This window comes from Entelurus aequoreus, linkage group LG10 (assembly GCF_033978785.1).
Source record: "Entelurus aequoreus isolate RoL-2023_Sb linkage group LG10, RoL_Eaeq_v1.1, whole genome shotgun sequence".
In the NCBI taxonomy this organism is placed as follows: Eukaryota; Metazoa; Chordata; class Actinopteri; order Syngnathiformes; family Syngnathidae; genus Entelurus; species Entelurus aequoreus.
Genome location: NC_084740.1, coordinates 15,272,423 through 15,298,026, shown reverse-complemented (window position 1 = coordinate 15,298,026; position 25,604 = coordinate 15,272,423). Strand labels below are relative to the sequence as shown.

The 25,604-nt window shown below is 37.8% G+C and overlaps 1 protein-coding gene across 1 annotated transcript in view; it reads left to right on the top strand.

Moving 5' to 3' along the window:
• The window catches only part of si:ch211-286b4.4 (uncharacterized), an 81,393-nt gene extending 68,070 nt beyond the window's left edge, over positions 1 to 13,323 (top strand). Inside the window, exons 33-35 of the mRNA XM_062061850.1 lie at positions 3,046 to 3,065; positions 3,146 to 3,241; positions 8,116 to 13,323. Coding sequence (XP_061917834.1) covers positions 3,046 to 3,065; positions 3,146 to 3,241; positions 8,116 to 8,442 — 443 coding nt within the window. The 3' untranslated portion in view covers positions 8,443 to 13,323. The remainder of the gene's footprint in view (positions 1 to 3,045; positions 3,066 to 3,145; positions 3,242 to 8,115) is intronic.
• Positions 13,324 to 25,604: the final 12,281 nt, after the last annotated feature.

The following is a 25,604-nucleotide window of genomic DNA, read 5'->3' as shown; positions in this document are numbered from 1 at the left end:
TTTTGCTTTAAAATGTGCAAAAATAAAGATAAACATCCAATACGAAAAAGTGCAAAACGAAATATTCTGTAACAGTGTAAACATTTAAACAAAAGTGAAAGTATTGCTTATTTGCTAAAATGTGCAAAAATAAAGATAAACATCCAATACAAAAAAGTGCCAATCTAAATATTCTGGAGCACTGTAAACATTAAGTATTGCTTTTAAAATGTGCAAAATAAACATCCAGTCCAACACAGTACACAATAACCAATTCTACTCATTCCAGTGAGTGACTAACAGTTGTAATGAAGAAAGGTTAGCATGTCTACATGCTCTGGTTCTTTTCTTGTTTACAATATTCCCAGCAGCTGAAAATAGGCGCTCAGAAGGGGTCGATGTGGCTGGAACTGAGAGGTAATTAGCCTTCACCTCAAGACAGGACTGCGAGTGAGCTGAGCTGCAGTTTAAGTTTCTAGTAGGTCAACGGGCTCATAGAGATGTTACTAGTAGTTGACTGGGAGGTGTTTATTATCATTTGGGGAGAGTCCGCTGCCTGATGCTCACCTGCTAAACACCTATCTGCTCCACGCTGAAGCGCTGACTACATGCGCTCTGAATACGCACTGCTGATTGGCTGGTAACGTTTTGAATACGCACTGCTGATTGGCTGATAACGCTTTCTGTGTACCAATCAGATGGTTGTGTGGGTGGGACAATGCTGCGTGCTGAGACAGAAGCAGAAGGAGCAAAGCAGCTTGTTAAGACTTTAGCTTTAGCTTAGAAACTCGTTCGGTACACCCCCGTACCGAACCGAAAGCCCTGTACCGAAATGGTTCAATACAAAACACGTACCGTTACACCCCTAGCAGATACAAATGACACATTCATGTTTTTGTGTAATGATGACAACGTATGCTCACGCGGACGATTGACTAGTTGATGGTTGATGGTTTTCTTTTCAAATGTTCGTTCATAGCCGTTGTGCTGCTATGATAGGCCATTTCCGCTCGACACTGTGTGCATACAACAACATTATTAGGCCGTGTATTGAAATACTCCCACAATTTTGACGACTTTTGGCGTGATTTTTTCCCCCTCGCTCGCACCGTCTGCTTTGCGGTCCGCCATGACGGTAGTGCGACGTAAATATGCGACGCGTCGACGCACAAAAACGGCGTCGACGTATTTACGCAACCGATGACGTTGACTACGTCGACGCGTCGTTTCAGCCTTAATATATATATATATATATATATATATATATATATATATATATATATATATATATATATATATATATATATATATATATATATATATATATATATATATATATATATAATAAATTCAGAATGTTTATCATGGTTCTAATTTGTACTTTGTAAACACTTTAAGTTTGAAGAGTTTCTTGAAGTGGATCATATTAGTACATCGTTTGATTTCTTTGCTCAAGCCATTCCATAATTTAATTCCACTTACTGATATAATGAAGGTCTTAAGTGTTGTACGTGGTTACAAATGTTTTAAATTACATTTTTCTCTGAGATTATATTTCTCCTTTTGTTGTTGTTGCAGGCTAAACTGCAGAGTATTTTAGGCAGTGGCGTGCCGTCAGTAGAGGCAGGGGAGGCACGGCCTCACCTGCCATCATGGAAAGAAAAAAAAAAGTAAAAAGAAAAAAATAATAATTATATTGTTATATGTATCCAGTGATTATACTAAAGTTATTTTCCATTTAACTTCACCAGTTTTAGATTATTTTCACATTTGCCGTTCAAATACTGAGAAGAGACGGTGCGGTGATCAGCAGCCAGTTGAGGCATGTCACTGATTTGTGCCTCAACATGGATCGTGCGCAATGACTCGGCTAACTGCTGGCCTGCTGTGCAGTGAGACCGTATTGCTATATGAATTATATTATACATTTCCATAGTTTAGTTAGCTGAGGTATATAATGTACAGTGTATTTTGTCAACGTGTGTAACATATTTTTAGTGCTGAGCATTCATAAAACTCTGCTGCGAAGACACACTGTGTGAGGCTCGTCTCATAACCCCGCCTCCTGGTGCCAAGCACCTCCGCCGCAGAATGCACCGCCCGACGGGAGCGCCGCGGCCACACCAACCAAAGCCCACACCCAAACCCTCCACGTGCAAGACCGAATCCACCCAAAAAAAGTCACTTAACAAGAAGCCAAAAAGTGCAAAAACAACAACGCTCGCGCTGCAGGAGCCGCGGACGACCGCAGGGACACAACATTAGGTACACCTGCACTGCAGGTTCATATGTTTGTAAATCTGACTGTGATGATGCAGTCGTGCCTCACCAGACATTAACCTCACCGCACGCCACTGATTTTAGGAATGGTTGAAAGGACAGTGTTGTATGTGGTATACAGGGGGTGTCGCAGGCATCCAGGCACACTCTCCTGGTGTTGGAGTATAAGTAGTTGTGGTTGTGGCACCAGCCGCTAGACTAGATCTGACCAAACTAAGTCTAAGACTAGATCTGACCAATTTAAGTCTATGAACGTGAACTGAGGAAGCCTACTCGGATGAGAGATGAAACGTCTTCTAAGACAAACCAAACAGTCCATTTGTGATCGATTAAATGCCCTGAGAATTTTTATTTTCTAGTTGCGTGCTAGAAATCAAGGCGTGGTGGGTTACTAAAAAGGTCCCAATTACACACAACCTTGATGTATTTTATGATATCCTTGGGTTAGTTCTTAAAGGTAATTTCAGTTTGGGGCTAAAATGTATTCGTGTAGCCATCCTTGCAAACACCTACAAGTCCCCACACCCAATCAAATAAACAAACACATCCATTTGCAAAATGGAACTGAGCGTCTGTGCCAATAGGTCGTCAAGAGGTGGGAAATGAGATTGAAGTCAATTTCCAGTGCCTTCATTTATTCCAAAAATGTTTTGGTTCCGCAAGAATAGTTCAATATCCTGCACGGTAGAGGTAATTCATGACCGTAATGACACACTGCTAAGGGGTTTGCTCTACTCTGAGATATGCACTGATCACATGTCCTGTGCTTCTTCAATGTTTGGACAGCATGTGGGACTCGAGTGGAGGTATGGCTCTTCCTAACACCTCTTAAGTCATTCACACATCTTCCTCCTGGATGCAGCCAATTAAATGTACCTGTTTCCAGGTGGAGGAAGAGATGGACCGCTTAAATGAGGCCTTCTTGGAGCTCAGCATGCAGCTGCACAGCAGAGCTCGTAAGGATGGAGAAGACCAGTTTGTGGTATATACAATACATTGACATTATACACTGTGGTTTTAGGGATGCTCCAAAAAGAATCGATTCTTATTTATCCAATCGTAATCCGATTTATAATTTTCAAAGACTGCTTTTTTTGTTAATGTAAAACATTTTTTAAAAAAAGACGTTTCTAAAGCCCTCTTTGCGCTTACATGTGTCATATTACAGCAGCTAAGACAAGGTTCCGTACCCGGAGACCTGTATCGAAAAGGTTTTATTCAGTAATGTTTCGAATCAGGGTTTTTTTATGCTGCAGATTACGATACCATCATCCATGAGTGATATCGGCCCACACCAATATTGATGATAACCACATGCATTAGCTGTAAACGTGTCCATTTATTTATGGTGAGTTTAACAATATCAACATCATATTTAAACCTGTCTCGGTGTGTCACATGTTTAGCCTCGTTATTATACTTGGTAATGATACATAAGCTACAAAGAAATGCAGTTTATATGCCGCAATGGAGGTGATTATTATTATCTTAAAGGAGCTGCTCCATATTGTGCATGGAGACAAACAATTAGTTGCTAGCTTGTTCTGTAAAATAAATACAGTGTCAGCCAAAGGGGATCATCGTCTGTGAGCGGAATGAAAATGGCTATCACATACCTTTTCACGCGAATCGGCCGATACTGAACGGTAACCTGATCGATCGGCACATCCCTAGTTTTTTTTATAGTTGCGAGAATCAGTTTGAATCCAAAATTTTGTTGAATCGGAATTGATTCTGAATTGAATTGTCATCCCAAGAATTGGAATAAAATCGAATCCTATTCCTACTGTTTTTTAATACACCATTTCCTTGATTATGGCTTTTAATAGATATATTGATGCTATTAGCATTATTATACCAGCGTATATGAATTGTACAATTATTTAAAGTACTGATGAGAGCTTTACTTACTCCACACACACACACACACACACACACACACACACACACACACACACACACACACACACACACACACACACACACACACACACACACACACACACACACACACACACACACACACACACACACACACACACACTTGTATTTGTTACCTTCTTGAGACCTCCGAACAATGCCTACCTCTTTAGGACCACCCTTTCTAGATATATAAATATTTGTATTTACAATATTAATAATATATACATACTATGCAAATATAAAAAAGGTGAGCTTTGAGTTAATTATTTTTTGTTTACTTGGTTTTTAATCTTTGTTTACTTCAAGTTATTACAGTATGTCTCTTTTTACATATATATATTTTTTTTTAAATTAATTTTGCGCATTTCAATTTCTTACACACAATTGTTATTACATATGTTGGCCAGAGGGGGAGCACTTTTAAAACCGACACACAGTCAATTTGAAAAATACCTCCTTTTTGGGACCACCCCAATTTTGATATATTTCACCACCAGGGGTGCAAATGAGACATTCTCTATTAGATGCAATGGCTTTCCATATTGGGACCATGATTTATGTCCTAACTTGTTCACACCTCCTCATATGGAAGGTACTTTTCCTTCACACACCCACACACACACACACACACACACACACACACACACACACACACACACACACACACACACACACACACACACACACACACATTCTAGTATATGTTACCTTCTTGAGACCTCCAAAAAATGCCTACCTCGTTAGGACCACCCTTTCTAGATATATAAAGATTTGTATTTACAACATTAATAATATATACATACTATGCAAATATAAAAAAGCTTGTTGTGAAAAATGAGTTGGAATTTCACAAGAAAAAGTTCACAGTTTCACAAGAAAAAATTTGAATTTTGGCATTAATATAATAAAAGTCGTAATTTTACTCAACGCAAGTAAAAATTTTACAAGAAAAACTGAACATGTGTGCAATATTATGATAAAAGTTGGAATTTTACTCAATAACAGTCTGAATTTTACAAGTAAAGCTTAACATTTTGGCAATTTTATGAAAAGAGTCGTAATTTTTTTTTCTACAAAAGTCACAATTGTATAAGAAAACTTTAAAATGTTAGCGATATTATAATAATAATCTGAATTTTACTTCGCAAAATTATGACAAAAGTCATAGTTTTACTCCAAAAAATTCACTATTTTACATCAATTAAAAAATTGGCAATATTGTGAAAAGTCAGAATTTTATAAACAAGTGTCACCATTTTGCATTAAAAAGTAATTTTACATTTTAAAAAATTATTTTACGAGAAAATATTGCAATATTACAGAAACGGAAAGAATGAGAAATTGTTACCAATTTTATAAGAAAAAAGTTTGACACATTGTGAGAAAAAGACTGCTTTTAGTATTTTTAATTGTTTTTTTATTTGTAATAGGTTTTTAATATTCATTATTAACTTTAAGTTATGACAGTATGTCCTTGTTGATGTCTCAAGAAGGGTAGAAATTCAAGAGCACACACACACACACACACACACACACACACACACACACACACACACACACACACACACACACACACACACTTCAATCAATCAATCAATCAATCAATCAATGTTTATTTATATAGCCCTAAATCACAAAAGTCTCAAAGGGCTGCACAAGCCACAACGACATCCTCGGCACTTGTATGTGTTACCTTCTTGAGACTTCCAAAAAATGCCTATCTCTTTAGGACCACCCTTTCTAGATATATAAAGATTTTTATTTACAACATTAATACTATATACATACTTTGCAAATATAAAAAAGGTGAGCTTTTAGTTAATTATTTTTATTTTTTGTTTAATTATAAATATAAATGATAAATGATAAATGGGTTATACTTGTATAGCGCTTTTCTACCTTGAAGGTACCCAAAGCGCTTTGACAGTATTTCCACATTCACCCATTCACACACACATTCACACACTGATGGCGGGAGCTGCCATGCAAGGCGCTAACCAGCAGCCATCAGGAGCAAGGGTGAAGTGTCTTGCCCAAGGACACAACGGACGTGACTAGGATGGTAGAAGGTGGGGATTGAACCCCAGTAACCAGCAACCCTCCGATTGCTGGCACGGCCACTCTACCAACTTCGCCACGCCGCCCAATCTTCATTGTTTACTTCAAGTTATTACAGCATGTCTCTATATACATATTTATTAAAAAATAATAATAATAATTTTGGCCAAAGGGGGCGCATTTCAATTTCTTACACACACGTGTTATTCCATATGTTGGCCAGAGGGGAGCACTTTTAAAACCGACACACAGTCAACAAGAACCATGAAGATTCTAGCGGGAACTCTCATTCAACCCTTTTTCGAGTACGCTTGCACCTCCTGGTACCCTAGCACCTCCAAAACCCTCAAATCTAGACTCCAAACATCCCAGAACAAGCTAGTCAGATTACTTCTAGACCTCCACCCCAGATCACACCTCACTCCTACCCACTTCTCCAAAGTGGGCTGGCTCAGGGTGGAGGACAGAGTAAAACAACTTGCACTGAGCCTAGTCTATAAAATCTGCTACACCTCCCTGATACCGAAGTACATGTCAAACTACTTCCTTAACGTGAATGACCGCCACAACACTCACACACATATACACACATTCTGGTATTTGTTACCTTCTTGAGACCTCCAAAAAATGCCTACCTCTTTAGGACCACCCTTTCTAGATATATAAAGATTTACATATTTAGAGAGTGGCCATGCCAGCAACCTGAGGGTTCCTGGTTTAATCCCCACATTCTACCAACCTCGTCACGTCCGTTGTGTCCTTGAGCAAGACACTTCACCCTTGCTCCTGATCGTGGTTAGGGCCTTGCATGGCAGCTCCCGCCATCAGTGTGTGAATGTGTGTGTGAATGGGTGAATGTGGAAATACTGTCAAAGCGCTTTGAGTACCTTGAAGGTAGAAAAGCGCTATACAAGTATAACCCACTTATCATTTATTTACAACATTAATAATATATACATACTATGCAAATATAAAAAAACCTTGTGAAAAATGAGTTGGAATTTCACAAGAAAAAGGTCACAATTTCAGAAGAAAAATGTAGAATTTTGGCAGCATTATAATAAGTCGTAATTTTACTCAATGCAAGTCAAAATTTAACAAAAAAAACTGAACGTGTGTGTAATATTATAACAGTTGGAATTTTACTCAATAACAGTTGCAATTTTAAGAGAAAATCTTAAAATGTTGGCAATTTTATGAAAAGAGTCATCATTTTACTTGACATATTATAATAAAAATGGGGAATTTTACTTGGCAATATTGTGAAATAAGTCAGAATTTTATATACAACAAATGTCACCATTTTGCATTAAAAAGTAATAATTTTACATAAAGTAATGATGATTTAGGCCTAACTTGTTCACCGGTCCTCATATGGAAGGTACTTTTCCTTTTTGTCTCAAGAAGGGTAGAAATTCAAGAACACACACACACACACACACACACACACACACACACACTTAAACGGTTCCTGTGCCCTAAAACACTTCGTACACTCGAAAAAGCTGCACCATTTTAACAATACACTTAAATGGGTACTCAAATCCTAATGTACTCTATGATACTTAATGGTACTTCAAATCTGCGATGTTGAGACTGTTGTAAGTGAACCGCAAAGTGACGAGGCAACACTGTACTTTATGCGCCCTACACTCCCATAACTCTCATCTTTACTATAAATGACTCTGATTCTTCTTGTTTGCAATTGCTTGATGTATCGATTGTTGTCGCTATTGGATGTTTTTACCGGTGTTTGCCCCCGCTCCTTTTTCAACGTTACACAGAAATGAATCGAGTTTTGCTTCTGACTATCAGAAAAACAAACACATCATCATTACCGTAGTAACGAGCACTCTGTGGTGTATCCTGTGGCAGAGGGCGGCTCGACCAAGCCTGGGTCGTAATGAAACAATGCTGCTGGAGCTGAAGAGACATTACGTATCGCAGCGCCTCAATCATCTCCAAATCACATTAGACCGGATGAGACAGCAGCAAGGCAGCAGTAGCAGGTCCAGCGATGGGGTGAGAGGCCGCACACATGCACGCACCACCGCCGCCACTCAGCAGGGCCAGGAAATGAACGTTGGTGATACCTCCTGCAGTACTCCAGCTGGCAGGAGTCAGGGCCAGCAAACAGCAGAGAGTAGAGGTCTTGATAAGTGTGACCTTGAGAGTAGTATTTCTGCACAACTAAACGACTAACACTGTCCAGAGCTCAAACTTTGACACCCTACCGGACTACCGGATGCCCAAGAGTCCAGACGTGTTGAATTACCAAGTTAAAAATACACACATAACATTAACTCTCAACATCTAACACGCCTACCATGTCTGACCTATAAAGAATAGAGGAAGAAAAAACTAACACGTTGAGAGCAATGTTGAAATATTTTGGTGAAAAAATGAGAATACATTACTAGAAAAGCACTGCGCCTTGTCCAGGGTGTACCCCACCTTCCGCCCGATTGTAGCTGAGATAGGCTCCAGCACCCCCCGTGACCCCGTAAGGCAGGGATGTCAAACGTACGGCCCGTGGGCCGGATCAGGCCCGCAAACAGGTTTTATGCGGCCCGCGTGATGAGTTTGCCAAGTATTAAAGTATTTTGAAAGAAAGAAACTGCTGTTCTAAATGTGTCCACTGGATGTCACAATAGCATTTCTGTTAGGATTAGCAAGAAGTACAAAGTAAAGCGTGGCGTCTTCCTCTCCCTCGACCGAAATGAAACAGAAAAAATCTTGGGTTTTATGTCTTCTGCTTCAAACACATCGTTATTTGGCTCCCTTACTCCCCCATCATGTCTCTGTCAAAAACGAGAAAACTTAACCCTTCTGAATAGTTTTTACCTCCGTTTCTTACGGTTTGTTGAGTTAGCACTGGATTGATACGTGGACATGACAAAGGAGGTATTTGATACCTAGAAGAGTTTACACGTGTTTGTTGTTCAATCTTTAAAGTTTAATCCTGGCTTTGTAGATACACGAGACAAAGTCTAAGCTCATTGTTTTTTTGAAGCTGCACCAATTTCCTCAGAATTTTCAACAAACTTGAAGTGATTTGTCCAGAGGATTATCTGTGATTTGTACGTTTTCAGAATGTGCTTGTTCTATTTTTGGCCAAAGTAAAATGAAGAAAACAACCCGGAGTTGTCTTTATTTTTAAGTTATCATGCCATGATTTTACCATTCCGGCCCACTTGGTAATAGATGTTCCTCCATGCGGCCCCTGAGCTGAAATGAGTTTGACACCCCTGCCGTAAGGGATAAGCGGTAAAACATGGATGGATGGATGGCACTGGGAGGACAAAAAAATCCTGAATCCAGACAATGATTCAGTTCAGCCCCAAAATCCAATAACTTGTTCCTTATCCCATTTCTAACATTTCCTGAAAGTTTAATTTAAAAAATGCCCATAATTTTTTGAGCTTTCTTTAGCGTAATAAAGAAAAGGAGTCAACCTTCTTTTCAGTCATCTACTGCAGTAATCTACTATCTCTGCAAGGCTGCTGGCATACACTAACAGATAACAATGTCAAAATTGTTCCTCTTAATATTACAACTTACATATGTGTTCTCTTAATATTAAAATAATCCATCCATCCATTTTTATACCGCTTATCATTACCATTTCTTTACATATTCCACTCTTATGATTTTTTTTTGCAAATGTATTCTCATCAAATTCGATTATTATAAACTGTTTTCTTACTGCTATGTCTAAATAGAACTACAAAGACCTGGTTGTGCAAAAAAACTAACGTCATGTTAAATCGTTGTAAATATTGTGATTGTTGGTCCAATCCACCGTATTTTTGTTGTTGATTTTCATAAAAAACTACAAGCTTAGTTGTGCAGGAATGACAAGTGCTTTATTCCATAAGGATTACCACATTTTGGCATCTTTGGTGATATTTGTAAGCCTCAATAAAATATCCTTAATAGTAATAATAAACTAGATGAATACATCTCTCGTAGGCTGAACAGCATATATTATATATTGATATCGCAATTATTACTAAAGAACAGGGACATCTATAGCTAAATGAGACAAAATATGAACTCCACACCATTAAAACAACTGCAGACATGAATTGTAGGTGAGACTAATATGTGTAGCTAGAAATCAACTGCAAACAAACGTATCCTTTTTCTCATTAGCGTCAAAATGACAGCAACACGGCACTTATGTCACTCAAATACGTTACTGAGCAATGCACACATAAGTCCAACTTTGTCTTTTACTGATTAATGTTTAATTTGTGGACCCCTCCAGATGTCAAAACATGATGTGCCTCCAATCTTCTCTAAATACTGTAAGTGTCAAATGAAGTGAGGTAGCAGTAACCTCTTGGTGATGATAAATGGTTTCAATCTTAAAAATAAATACATTCTTAAGAGTGTAAAAACCCACTCCATCCCATTTTAAATATGTTTTCAGGATCATTTTCATGTTTGCCTGTAAATCTTCAAAAGTTAGCCTAAATCTGCACTGATTCAGGTAAACAAACAGTAGCCTAATGGGGCTTAGACCATCGCCTGAAACATGGAAGTGCCCGGATGTGCCTCTAGGTCAGGTGTGTCAAACGTTACTGCCCGAGGGCCGGATTAGGCCCGCGAACAGGATTTTGGAGTTTGCCAAGTATAAAAATGTACCATAAATGTTTTAATGAAAGAAACAGCTGTTCTAAATGTGTCCACTAGATGTGGCAATAGCAATTATTTGTATCTTTGTAGATGATGCTACATATGTACAAAATAAACCACATGATGTTAGTACATCAGTTGAGGAAAATGATCAAACTACATAAATAACATCCTGTCATTTGATTTTGATAGCATTTTCTTATCCTGATAGATTAAAAGTTAACACCAATGAGTTGACTGATGAACATTATCACATCATTTATTCAGAAAATATAAATAATGACAAATAAATTATTAACCGCAATATGTAAGTGTAAAAAAAAAAAACCCCAACATTATGATTTGTACATTTTCAGAATGTGCTTGTTCTATTTTTAATCAAAGAAAACAATCTGAAGTTTTCTTTATTTCTAAATTATCGTGCCGTGATTTTACCAGTCCGGCCCACATGGGAGTAAATTTTTCTCCCGATCTAAAATTAGTTTGACACCCCATCTCTAGGTGAAGTGATTGCAACCCAGCTATAGCCTAATAAAGTGTATGATGTGTACATATTCATAAGTACAGTACATACAATATAGTGTATGTCTTGTCTAGCAAGTAGTAGTAGTATAGCACTACCATTCTAACATTGTGTCCAGATAGTTAGGACTTGCAAGTACTGCACATACACTAATTAAGACAATAAACTTGAAGTGCATGGACACAAATGTAGCGGTGTTCCTCTCTGTCTGCATGTGTGTGTATGTGCGCTCACTTCCCTGCCGTAAAAGGGTGATGACCAGCATGTGTCCATGTATAATTCATCATTTCACAGCCTGTTACACAACTCACCTCCGCTGCTAAAGAACCCTGACTCGCACTAATATGTTCCAGGACCTGTGCTTTGCTGTGCAGTTGCCCGGCCAAAAGCGAGCTCATGCACAGGCTTCTCATATTAGAACACGTTCAAGTATTCCTTCAGGGTGTCTGTGAGCCAAATCAGAAGGTCAGACGGAGCGAGTCTTCACTGACTATCAGTGTTTGTCGGCCGCCTGGTGCCAAATCCCCCCTGATGGAATCTGGCCGTGCGCTCTAGCGCCGTGTGCGCGTGTAGGTGTGCGCGCGTGTGTGTATGTTTTTGTGTTGGTGCCCGTTGCACACTTTATAAACTAGATTAGCTGGGCTGGTGTACAGTACAGTCACAATCAAAAGTTTAAATACACTGACCACAGAACTTTCCTCCAGAAGGTCTTATCTTTGTCCATGTGATGTCAGATGAAACAAAAATTTAGCTGTTTGGTCACAATACCCAGTGATATGTTTGGAGGAGAAAAGGTGAGGTCTTTAATCCCAGGAACACCATGCCCACCGTCAAGCATGGTGGTGGTAGTATTATGCGCTGGGCCTGTTTTGCTGCCAATGGAACTGGAGCTTTAAATGGGACAATGAAAAAGGAGGATTACCTCCAAATTCTTCAGGACAACCTAAAATCATCAGTTCGGAGGTTGGGTCTTGGGCGCAGTTGGGTGTTCCAACAGGTCAATGACCAAAAACACACGTCAAAAGTGGTATAGGAAAGGCTAAATCAGGCTAGAATGAAGGTTTTAGAATGGCCTTCCCAAAGTCCTGACTTAAACGTGTGGACAATGCTGAGGAAACATGTCCATGTCAGAAAACCAACAAATTTAGCTGAACTGCACCAATTTTGTCAAGAGGAGTGGTCAAAAATTCAAGCAGAAGCTTGTGGATGGCTACCAAAAGCGCCTTATTGCAGTGAAACTTGCCAAGGGACATGTAAGCAAATATTAACATTGCTGTATGTATACTTTTGACCCAGCAGATTTGGTCACATTTTCAGTAGACCCATCATAAATTCATAAAAGAACCACATTTCATGAATGTTTTTTGTGACCAACAAGTATGTGCTCCAATCACTCTATCACAAAAAAATAAGAGTTGTAGAAATTATTGGAAACTCATGACAGCCATGACATTATGTTCTTTACAAGTGTATGTAAACTTTTGATCTCGAATGTATATATGAAATTAAGTGTGTAAATAATCCAAAATGTGTGTGGTGTGCGACTATGTGCGGAAATTAACTGTTGAGTGTTACCGGTAGTGTTGAGCAAGAGGCGGAAGACCAAGAGGGGCAAGACGGGCTCAGAGGTCCGTGAGCAGGCAGGAAGTCGGGTGGCAATAGCGAGACGTCAAAAGTCTGTGTCCTAGTGATGGGTCCGGCAACACTGATGCATCGGCGCATGCGTCAAGCTCATACAGCAATACCCTGTTTAGAAAGTCACGTGATCGATCATGAGCTGTTTTGGTCACGTGACCGATACGCAAACTGTGTCGCACTCCCGCCTCCTCTGTGCCCTGTGAGCGGGTCTTTTCTACAGCCGGAGAAATAATAACTAAGAAGAGACTGAAGTGTTGATAACAACCAAAACTAACCCCCCCTCCTTCTATAGCCCACACCCCGGATTGTATATAATGTAAATAATTCAATGTATGTACTCTGATGATTAACTTGTGTGATGACTGTATTATGATGATAGTATATATCTGTATCATGAATCAATTTAAGTGGATCCCGACTTAAACAAGTTGAAAAACGTATTCGGGTGTTACCATTTAGTGGTCAATTGTACCGAATATGTACTTCACTGTGCAATCTACTAATACAAGTTTTAATCAATCAATGAAAGAAATCGTCTAAAATTGAATACGTTGGAAAAAAAGTTTTTTTTTAATAAAAATGTGTAAAAAATAAATTTAAAAAAATCCCAGTCCACAAGCATCCTCATTCACAACACGTTCTCTTAGATTTCCATGTTATGATACATGTTCACATGTTATTTATTGACTATCTAAAAAAGATTAAAATATATTTGTATTTAAATGAAGATATGAAATAATCCTAAATGAAATACAATGACTTGGTTTATATTATTGTATGTGCTAGGTCATAAAATCAGTGTCAGTTGAGTCGGTCCATAGGTTGCCTGTAGGGATTTTTAATGTCCAGCAGATGTCAGTATTTAGTGACACAGTATCGACACAGTATCAATACAGTTTTGTAATGTGTCGAAACGCTTCATGACGCCTCATCAACCCATCACTACCGTGTCAAGGCGGAAGGTCGAGATCCAAGAGGGGCAGCCGGAGAACCAGAGGGGAACACGGGGAGACGAGACACACAGCTCCTAACCAGTGGACGGAGGAATGCTGTGTACGGTAACAGGTTGTTACGTTCTGGCCCGGAACGTAGGTTTGCACTGGCTTAAGAAGGCACGGAAGCTCATCAGCGACAGGTGTGTAGACTGCTGATTGAGCCGATTGAATGCAGCCGCCTGCTGCAGCCGGAGTGTTGTGCGCCTGGCGCACTCTTGGAGGTGCGCCCAGATGAATGCGCACTGAGGTGCCCCCGGGCCTTGACAAGTATTTTTAGATACTCACTTCATACAATGTGTGTGATGATAACCATAGAACCAGATATGGTGCTTACTATGACATTTAGGAAAGGGTTTAGCTGTAATACTTCTAAAGTAGCAATCAGTGTACAGTATTACAAATACCTCCCTCTTCTGGCCGTCATGAAGTCTGTCAGATGACTTCACAAGGGTGACTAGTTCTTCTTTACTGTAGTTTTATTTAGTTTCATTACACAGTGGTTAGCTTGTCTAATATGAGGGTTAGGAATGTTAAATTTGTTATGCGCAGGTCGTTTCCCTAAGATGCGAATGGACATCCGGAAGCAGGGTGCAGGTAAGAAAAAGTATTTATTATAATACATTAATTAAGCAGGAATACAAAAACAGAACAATTACCATGAATTGATTAATGTGGACCCCGACTTAAACAAGTGGAAAAACGTATGCGGGTGTTACCATTTAGTGGTCAATTGTACGGAATATGTACTGTACTGTGCAATCTACTAATACAAGTCTCAATCAATCAAAACAAGCATGCCGATAGCACAGGAAGCTATGGTAAAGCTAAAGGAAAAGCTTAACACAGGAACAAGAAGCTAGGATTTACCAACGTAACTTGTTGCGTGAAGCAAACAAAACAGCCAGACCGAGTGTGGCGAAAGGCAGGAATAAATAGCTCCCTGATTAGTGCCCGGGAGCAGGGGAGCGCCCCGAACACTAATCCGAGGCAGGTGAAAATAATCAGCACCTATGGCAACCAAGAAACACAAACCCAGGGCTGCTGAAACAGAACTAAGGGAGTCTTAAACTAAAACAAAACATGATCAACGGATCATCACACACACAATTGTTTCAAAAAAATACTTCGCTATTTTCTCAGTTTAAAACTAGTGTTTTATATATTGGCTTCATTCTCCGAGTGTTTTATTCTCGTAAAAAAATTTCTTGTAATACTGTACTCTAAAAGTACTCTTTAATATCTTGTCAAGTCAGGATGCAATATTTCGGTGTGTTCTCATATATAATAGAATACTTTCATATATGGAGGAACGTGTTGTTTTTCTTATTTAAAGTAACTGTATGTTATAATTGGAACTCAAAGCAAACCTAATAATTGCAATAATTGACACTCACAAATATGGATGCAACGATATGACAACTTATCATTGTTATTGTGACCCAAATGTTCAGTTATTGTCATTATAGTATTGTTGAATGTGCACAAAAAGTACTAATACACCAGTGGTGTGCCGTCAGGGCCAGCAAGGCCTTCTCTGCTGGCCTAACATAACCAGAAATCATGATCATAATTAAAGATACAACTATTTTTTTTATTTTCTTTCCATAAATATCTAAAAGTATTCATATCCTCTTCATGTGATATTATGCTCCTTCCAGTGCTGTTGTTTTTAGTTCTAGTTTGTATCCATTCAGAATTCAGCTAGCTTATGTTGCCATGCTGTACCAAATCTGCAAGAAGCCTTCAGAATCAACAATGTGGGAGTCTGTGCACTGTAAGTGAACGGGCACATACAGTTGATAGACAGTTGTGATAGCCAATCAGATCACGAGTTGTCAGTAAGGCCTTTTAGATGGCCTCACGTTGAACGTGACATTTACGCGTCCTGTGATTGGATACTCATCGGATGAATTTGAGAACACATAGAGTTGATAGACCGTTGCGAGAGCCAATCAGACCACAAGTTGTTGACAGTAGCCTATCTAAGTAGCCTGATGTTAACGAGACTGTGATTGGATACTCACTTGTCATTCCAAAGTGAGTATCCATTCTCAAGTTTCAATTTAGCAGGAAGCGGGAAGTGTTGCGCCGTAGCCAGACTGGGATAGTAGAGAAAGAGAACAAAACGTTATATATATGTGCAAGGCCATTTTCAAGAAGGATATTTAAAGAGAAACTACATCTTGTGAGACGATGTCGGCCAACCCCGGAAGCTAGCTCAGCTGTTTCCTCAGCCATAAGCCGATGACCAGCGGTACCACTGGCTTATACTAAGATCCTACTAATTGTGAGTTCAAATATTTTATTTTTTCACTTTTAATGTTTTTTGCAATTTTTAAATTTGACAGTAGCACATAAGATATGTTTTAATTCCTGATGCGTTTTAATACATTTTTAAATGCGCCAGAAAATAACCCGTTTTGTACACTGTTGATGTGATTCAATGCGAAAATGTGTTTCTGTCAGAGGTGGGTAGAGTAGCCAGAAATTGTACTCAAGTAAGAGTACTGTTACTTTAGAGATTTATTACTCAAGTAAAAGTAAGGAGTAGTCACCCAAATATTTACTTGAGTAAAAGTAAAAAGTATGTTGTTTAAAAAACTACTCAAGTACTGAGTAACTGATGCTCGCTGTACATATCCTACCAAGTCAGACCTGGACTGTTTCGATGCCCATTTCTCTGATGATGCAATTGTTGATGACTGAAGTGCTGTTATCAACCAAACCCTCCTCACCCAGTAAATATTGTAAATCATTCAATGTATATACTCTGATGATTAACTTGTGTGATGACTGTATTATGATGATAGTATGTATTTGTACCACAAATTGATTACATGTTAAACAAGTTGAAAAACTTATTCGGGTGTTACCATTTAGTGGTCAATTGTACGGAATATGTACTGAACTGTGCAATCTACTAATGAAAGTTTCAATCAATCAATCAAAACCTGTTCGTTTAATGATGACGGCAACAAATAATGCACAAAAACATAAAAATAGCAATGAGCAAATTCAGAGCCAGGAATATCTCTTAAGCAACTAAAACAATAATATATATTAAATAATAATACATTAACATAAAAAAAAATTAAGGCAAATTGAACCACAATAACTTAACAGCACTAAAGGCTCAGTAAGCAGAGATTACAAAGGAAAATAACAAGTTAGCTTTTACGCAAACCAAAAACTGATAGGTGTGGGCTGCATCTGGGAACACACTGTGCACTTCTGATTGGTGTTTCTATGCATGTGTGTGTGTGTGTGTGTGTGTGTGTGTGTGTGTGTGTGTGTGTGTGTGTGTGTGTGTGTGTGTGTGTGTGTGTGTGTGTGTGTGTGTGTGTGTGTGTGTGTGTGTGTGTGTGTGTGTGTGTGTGTGTGTGTGTGTCTTTGTCTGTCTCTCTATGAGGCTGCAGTGCGTTAATAAATGTCCCCACACGATGTACATTTGACAGTGATTCATAGCAGGGAAGCTAACATCAACCTACGATGACAGCCAAAATATCTACTAACGTTACTTAGTAGATATTTGTGCTTCCTCAAATTTGATGTTGAGTTCATGTAAATTTAAGCTTGTTGCCGCTGAAACTTTATGTGCAGTTAATCGCGTGACCGCCTGGCTCTGTTTGATTGGTGAAACGGAGTCAAACGTCACCAGTGACTGCATTTAGAAGAGAAAGTCAAACACAAATACAAATAGACGGAATAGAAATTGAAAGAGTGAACGAAACCAAATATCTAGGTATAATGATTGATGATAAATTGAACTGGAAATCTCACGTAAAAAATATACAACATAAAGTTGCAAGAAACACGTCAATAATGAATAAAGCAAAACATGTTCTAGACCAAAAATCCCTTCATATTCTCTACTGCTCACTAGTGTTACCATATCTGAGCTACAGTGTAGAAATATGGGGAAATAATTACAAAAGTACACTTCATTCATTAACGGTGTTACAAAAAAGATCAGTTAGAATAATACATAATGTTGGATATAGAGAACATACAAACCCTTTATTTATTGAATCAAAAATACTGAAATTCCACGACATAGTGAATTTGCAAACAGCTAAAATTATGCACAAAGCAAACTATAACCTGCTACCCAAGAATATACAACAATTCTTCTCAAAAAAAGAGGAGAAATATAATCTTAGAGAAAAACGTAATTTAAAACATTTGTTTGCACGTACAACACTTAAGACCTTCAGTATATCAGTATGTGGAATTAAATTATGGAATGGATTAAGCAAAGCAATCAAACAATGTACTAATATGATCCACTTCAAGAAACTCTTCAAACTTAAAGTGTTTACAAAGTACAAAGCAGAAGAACCATGACAAACATTCTCAATTTATTTCATCCATCCATTCATTCATTCTTAAAGTAATCTTACTTATCTCATCATATGAAATATGACTTACTTCACCAATTATTATTATTAAATTCTTACTATTATTTACTTATTTGTTTTTATTGTGATTACTTATGGAGTTTATTGTGAAAAAATTGTGAACAGGAAGTGAACAAAAAGTTTTGCAACTGTTATGTAAAGAAAGGGGGTAGGATTAAATAAGCTCTGCTTCTTCCTACTCCTTTTCGAACATGTTGAAAAGAAACTGGAAATTGTGATGTATCATGTTGTATGCTTGCATGTTCGAAATAAACTCAAAACTCAAACTCAAACTCAAACTCAAGTATGTTGCATTAAAACTACTCTTAGAAGTACAATTTATCCCAAAAGTTACTCAAGTAGATGTAACGGAGTAAATGTAGCGCGTTACTACCCACCTCTGGTTTCTGTTTAGTATTTGTCCGGCAATGGTCATGTGGTGACATCAATTATGGTATTTTGAGAGGTAATCATTGAAGTCGGACATCACTTAAAGCATAGGTGGGAAACGCACGGCCCGCCACTGTAATTAATACACACACTGAAATATTTTAAACAAATTTAATTTGAAAAAATTAATTAAACAACACAAACGTAAGTGTGTGAAAAACAATACAGTTTAAAGCCCAGTATGAAAGATGTACAAGATGTACACATTCATTTAAAGCAGTAGTCCCCGCTTGAAAATTTGGCCCACAGACCGGGGGAGGTATTTTTATTTTTTTTTTGTCATAAAAAAATACAATCATGTGTGCTCAGGGACTGTATCCTTACCGACTGTATATTGATCTATATTGATTTATAATATAGGAGCCACAAATATTAATAACAGAAAGAAACAACCCTTTTGTGTGAATGAGTGTAAATGGGGGAGGGAGGTTTTTTGGGTTGGTGCACTAATTGTAAGTGTATCTTGTGTTTTTTATGTTGATTTAATTAAAAACAAAAAATATATACACGACCGTTCAAAAGTTTGGGGTCACCCAAACAATTTTGTGGAATAGCCTTCATTTCTAAGAACAAGAATAGACTGTCGAGTTTCAGATGAAAGTTCTCTTTTTCTGTTTATTTTGAGCGTTTAATTGACCCCACAAATGTGATGCTCCAGAAACTCAATCTGCTCAAAGGAAGGTCAGTTTTGTAGCTTCTGTAACGAGCTAAACTGTTTTCAGACGTGTGAACATGATTGCACAAGGGTTTTCTAATCATCAATTAGCCTTCTGAACCAATGAGTAAACACATTGTACCATTAGAACACTGGAGTGATAGTTGCTGGAAATGGGCCTCTATACACCTATGTAGATATTGCACCAAAAACCAGACATTTGCAGCTAGAATAGTCATTTACCACATTAGCAATGTATAGAGTGTATATCTTTAAAGTTAAGACAAGTTTAAAGTTATCTTCATTGAAAAGTACAGTGCTTTTCCTTCAATAATAAGGACATTTCAATGTGACCCCAAACTTTTGAACGGTAGTATATATATATATATATATATATATATATATATATATATATATATATATATATATATATATATATATATATATATATATATATATATATATATATATATATATTTATTTATTTTTTTAAATTGTTTTTTTTTCTTGTGCGGCCTGGTACAAATCGATCCACGGACCGGTACCGGGCCACAGCCCGGTGGTTGGGGACCACTGATTTAAAGCACAGCGGCATGCAAAAGAGTGTTTACTCAGGATTGTTTGGATTTTGGGGGCAAAACAAAAAGACGCTCGGTGACGTGAGAATTGTGAAAGAGTGTTTGAATGAAATATGAAATTTGACCAAATCAAGCAAATCCCAACGTCAGCTACAACAATAGCAAGAAAAACACAAGTTGCATTGCAGCTTGATGTATCTATTCAGAGTCCAGCATGAGTATCCTGAGCCATAACCTGTGCACATGTAACAGACAACGCACAGCTTTTAGTGAGTTTTAAAACATTTATTTGTTCAAATTGCAGAAAATGTGACTGTGAACGTGAACTGACGTAAGATGCACATTTTATTACTGATAAGAATGTTTTTTTTTTACATTTTCTTTCGGTCGCAACGTGGTGCCAAGTTCACTGTGTTAACTCAAAAAAAAGGGATATATGCCGCATTTAATTACATTTCATATTTTCTGGGCCAGACTGATGCAATTTAAGGCAATGTGAGGTTTGGATTTTTGCTGTGAGAAAACAGACCCTGCTCAATATGAATTGAAGACCATTGTAATAGACCTATAACGTGGGCAATCTGTGGTTGTCGTCATAACAACAGAGCTGCGACAAAACAGTTTATAATGTGTGTATTGTGAGTTGGAGTGCAACAATTACGAGTATTACTTGCAAACTGCGGTAAAATTCCACACAGTTAGTATTACCATTTAAAGTTGTAATTCTCGTAAAACTGTAATTGATTACTGCACTATTAAAAACCTCACCAGTCTTTTCCTGGACAAGCATCTGGCGTGATAATCACTAGATAGCCTTAAAATGCAAAACTTTAACATTTTTCTACATTACAAAAAATATACCCCAATCTAGACTTGTATAAACACTAAACAGAAAGTGAAAGTGTTGCAAAACAAGGAAAGCCCAAACTGTCCATATGTGGCTTTTGAGAAGCCAGAAAAATATGTAATGTTTGTTCTGCTAAGTAAAAGTATATTGTGTATTATTATAATGGCACTTCACGTTTCCGCTTTTAATGGAAAAAATAAACATACACTATATTGCCAAAAGTATTTGGCCACCCATCCAAATGATCAGAATCTGGTGTCCTAATCACTTGGCCCGGCCACAGGTGTATAAAATCAAGCACTTAGGCATGGAGACTGTTTTTACAAACATTTGTGAAAGAATGGGCCGCTCTCAGTGATTTCCAGCGTGGAACTGTCATAGGATGCCACCTGTGCAACAAATCCACTCCTGAAATTTCCCCGCTCCTAAATATCCCAAAATCAACTGCAAGGTCCATAAAGACATGGATGACAGAGTCTGGTGTGGATGAACTTGACTGGCCTGCACAGAGTCCTGACCTGAACCCGATAGAACGCCTTTGGGAGGAATTAGAACGGAGACTGAGAGCCAGGCCTTCTCCACCTAAATCAGAGTGTGACCTCACCGATGCGCTTTTGGAAGAATGGTGGACAATTCCTATAAACACACTCCGCAACCTTGTGGACAGCCTTCCCAGAAGAGTTGAAGCTGTAATAGCTGCAAAAAGTGAACCGACATCATATTGAACCCTATGGGTTAGGAATGGGATGGCACTTCAAGTTCATATGTGAGTCAAGGCAGGTGGCCAAATACTTTTGGCAATATAGTGTATATTGGACCATCCGTTCATTTTTGAATGTTTGCTTTTCCGCATCAACTTTTTATAAAGACATAATCAATGGCTCTTTGAAGGCATTCTTAAGAAGTTGTTCCTTTAAAAGAGCCATTCAATAGACTGGCTTGTTATTGTAGTCCTTTTACTTTTAATAGTTTTTTGGTCAAAAAACAATCACTGGTAGAAGTTACAAGAAAAAGCACTTCAATAAGATGGTGCCATATTTCCATGCTTTAACAATGACATCACTATTTTCAATTTTCTCCCACCGAAAAGAACTTTGCTGCACAACAGCATTTAAACAATACAGAAAATATACTTGTGACGAGTAAGAATAAAATGTACAATACAGGCCCAAAGTTTGGACACACCTTCTCTTTCAATGTGTTTTCTTTATTTTCATGACTACATTGTAGATGGTCACTGAAGGCATCAAAACTATGAATGAACACATGTGGAGTTATGTACTTAACAAAAAAAGGTGAAATAACTGAAAATATATTTTATATTCTAGTTTCTTCAAAATAGCCCCCCTTTGCTCTGATTACTGCTTTGCACACTCTTGGCATTCTCTGGATTAGCTTCAAGAGGTAGTCACCTGAAATGGTTTTCACTTCACAGGTGTCATAGTTTTGATGCCTTCAGTGACAATCTACAATGTAAATAGTCATGAAAATAAAGAAAACACATTGAAATAAGAAGGTGTGTCTAAACGTTTGGCCTGCACTGTATGTATGTACAGTATGTATGTATGTATATATGTATATGTGTGTAATAACTAAAAACATGTTTTTCTTCAAAATAGCCACCCTTTTCTCTGATTACTGCTTTGCACACTCTTGGCATTCTCTCGACGACGTTCAAGAGGTAGTCACCTGAAATGGTTTTCACTTCACAGGTGTCATAGTTTTGATGCCTTCAGTGACAATCTACAATGTAAATAGTCATGGAAATAAAGAAAACGCATTGGAATTAGAAGGTGTGTATAAACGGTTGGCCTGCACTGTATGTATGTACAGTATGTATGTATATATGTGTGTGATAACTAAAAACATGTTTTTCTTCAAAATAGCCACCCTTTGCTCTGATTACTGCTTTGCACACTCTTGGCATTCTCTCGATGAGATTCAAGAGGTAGTCACCTGAGATGTTTGTTTTACCCTTATCAGGGTTGATTAGTGGAATTTCTGGCTTTATCAATGGGGTTGGGACCGTCGGTTGTGTTTTTGTGCTCTTGACCTGTACTGCATATAAAAACTGAACTATAAAATAATGAATCAGAAAAAATGTATCCAAATGCTGCTTTGTTTTCTTTGTCTCAACAACAGCTCGCAACTGCGGTTCTCTTTAATATTGTTTTATATATTCCTACTGACACAGGTTTGGAACTAGTCGTCACTTGTTCACTTGGTGATGGCTATTCTGGTGGACCAGCCTGGACACCTCATGTAGTGTCAGCGCTAGCGTCAGTGCTAAGGGTTGTTTGTGGGTTTATTTAAATACAGTACATGAAAGAAAATGCCAATGAATTTTTGTGCTTGATGAGTACGTCCTTTACTGATAGTATGTAATCAAGACTTTCTAGGTTTTACATATGTAATCCCAGCATCAGATTTACATTTCACTCCCACCCATCATGTGCGCTGTAATCATGTTATAATCTTGAAATCCTTCCAAATCCCTGGAAATCTGCTGAAGGGAACATGCCTGAACATACATGAGCAAACACTCCAGTCTATAAACTACTTCTTTACACAAACACACACCACGTCCTCCGTTGTCAAAGCCTCTACTTGCTGTATGAGAGCGCCTTCGCCACGTGCGAGTAATATTCGCTGTCGCAGGGCCTCCTTTTGGTCGCCATGGCATCACTGCATTACTGTTGCTATGGTTCCCCTATCTCCAGGATGTGGCTGCCATATTTAGTGCTGCTGATGATTTAACACAAGAGCGCACTCGGGCACGTTTAAGGTCCTCACGTTCAAAACACGGCAACGCGTACGTCAGCAATTTGTACTTTACCGAGAGTTTAACTTAGAAAGCCTTAAGTTCGAATATGTATGCTTAAACCTGTTGATTCCGCAATCGCGCTTGCAGTGAAGTGGTCTGCACCAAATTGAAAAAAATCTTGTAAAGCACATGAATTTGTACATTTTACAGTGTGTTTTAAAGTTATTTAGTCGTTAGATTAAACAGTCTTTCTGCTTCGTCTCAAAGGAAAATACTGAATATATATATATATATATATATATATATATATATATATATATATATATATATATATATATATATATATATATATATATATATATATATATATATATATATATATATATATATATATATATATATATATATATACAGGACAGGCCAAAAGTTTGGACACACCTTCTCATTCAATGTGTTTTCTTTATTTTAATGGCTATTTACATTGTAGATTGTCACTGAAGGCATCAAAACTATGAATGAACACACGTGGAGTTATGTACCTAACAAAAAAAACATGTTTTATATTCCAGTTTCTTCAAAATAGCCACCCTTTGCTCGTGTTTACTGCTTTGCACACTCTTGGCATTCTCTCGATGAGCTTCAAGCACAGCACACCTGTGAAGTGAAAACCATTTCAGGGGACTACTTCTTGAAGCTCATCGAGAGAATGCCAAGAGTGTGTGAAAAAGTAATCCGAGCAAAGGGTGGCTATTTTGAAGAAACTAGAATATGAAACATGTTTTCAGTTATTTCACCTTTTTTTGTTAAGTACATGAAAAGGTGTGTCCAAACTTTTGGCCTGTACTGTAATTATATATATATATACTTGGTCAACAGCCATACAGGTCACACTGAGGGTGGTCATATAAACAACTTTAACACTGTTACAAATATGCGCCACTCTGTGAACCCACACCAAACAAGAATGACAAACACATTTCGGGAGAACATCCGCACCGTAACACAACATAAACACAACAGAAAAAATACCCAGAACCCCTTGCAGCACTAACTCTTCCGGGACGCAATAATATACACCCTCCCAACCCCCAACTCAACCCTGCCCCCCCCGCCCCCAACCCCGCCCACCTCAACCTCCTCATGCTCTCTCAGGGAGAGCATGTCCCAAATTCCAAGCTGCTGTTTTGAGGCATGTTAAAAAAAATAATGCACTTTGTGACTTAAATAATAAATATGGCAGTGCCATGTTGGCATTTTTTTCCATAGCTTGAGTTGCTTTATTTTGGAAAACCTTGTTTAATGCATCAAGCGGGGCATCACAACAAAATTAGGCATAATAATGTGTTAATTTCACGATTGTATATATCGGTATCGGTAGATATCGGACTCGGTAATTAAAAGTTAGACAATATCGGAATATCGGATATCGGCAAAAAAGCCATTATCGGACATCTCTAATATATAAACATATATACATATACATATACATATACACTTATACACTTACACATATATATATATATATATATATATATATATATATATATATATATATATATATATATATATATATATATATATATATATATATATATATATATATATACACTACCGTTCAAAAGTTTGGGGTCACATTGAAATGTCCTTATTTTTGAAGGAAAAGCACTGTACTTTTCAATGAAGATAACTTTAAACTAGTCTTAACTTTAAAGAAATACACTCTATACATTGCTAATGTGGTAAATGACTATTCTAGCTGCAAATGTCTGGTTTTTGGTGCAATATCTACATAGGTGTATAGAGGCCCATTTCCAGCAACTATCACTCCAGTGTTCTAATGGTACAATGTGTTTGCTCATTGGCTCAGAAGGCTAAT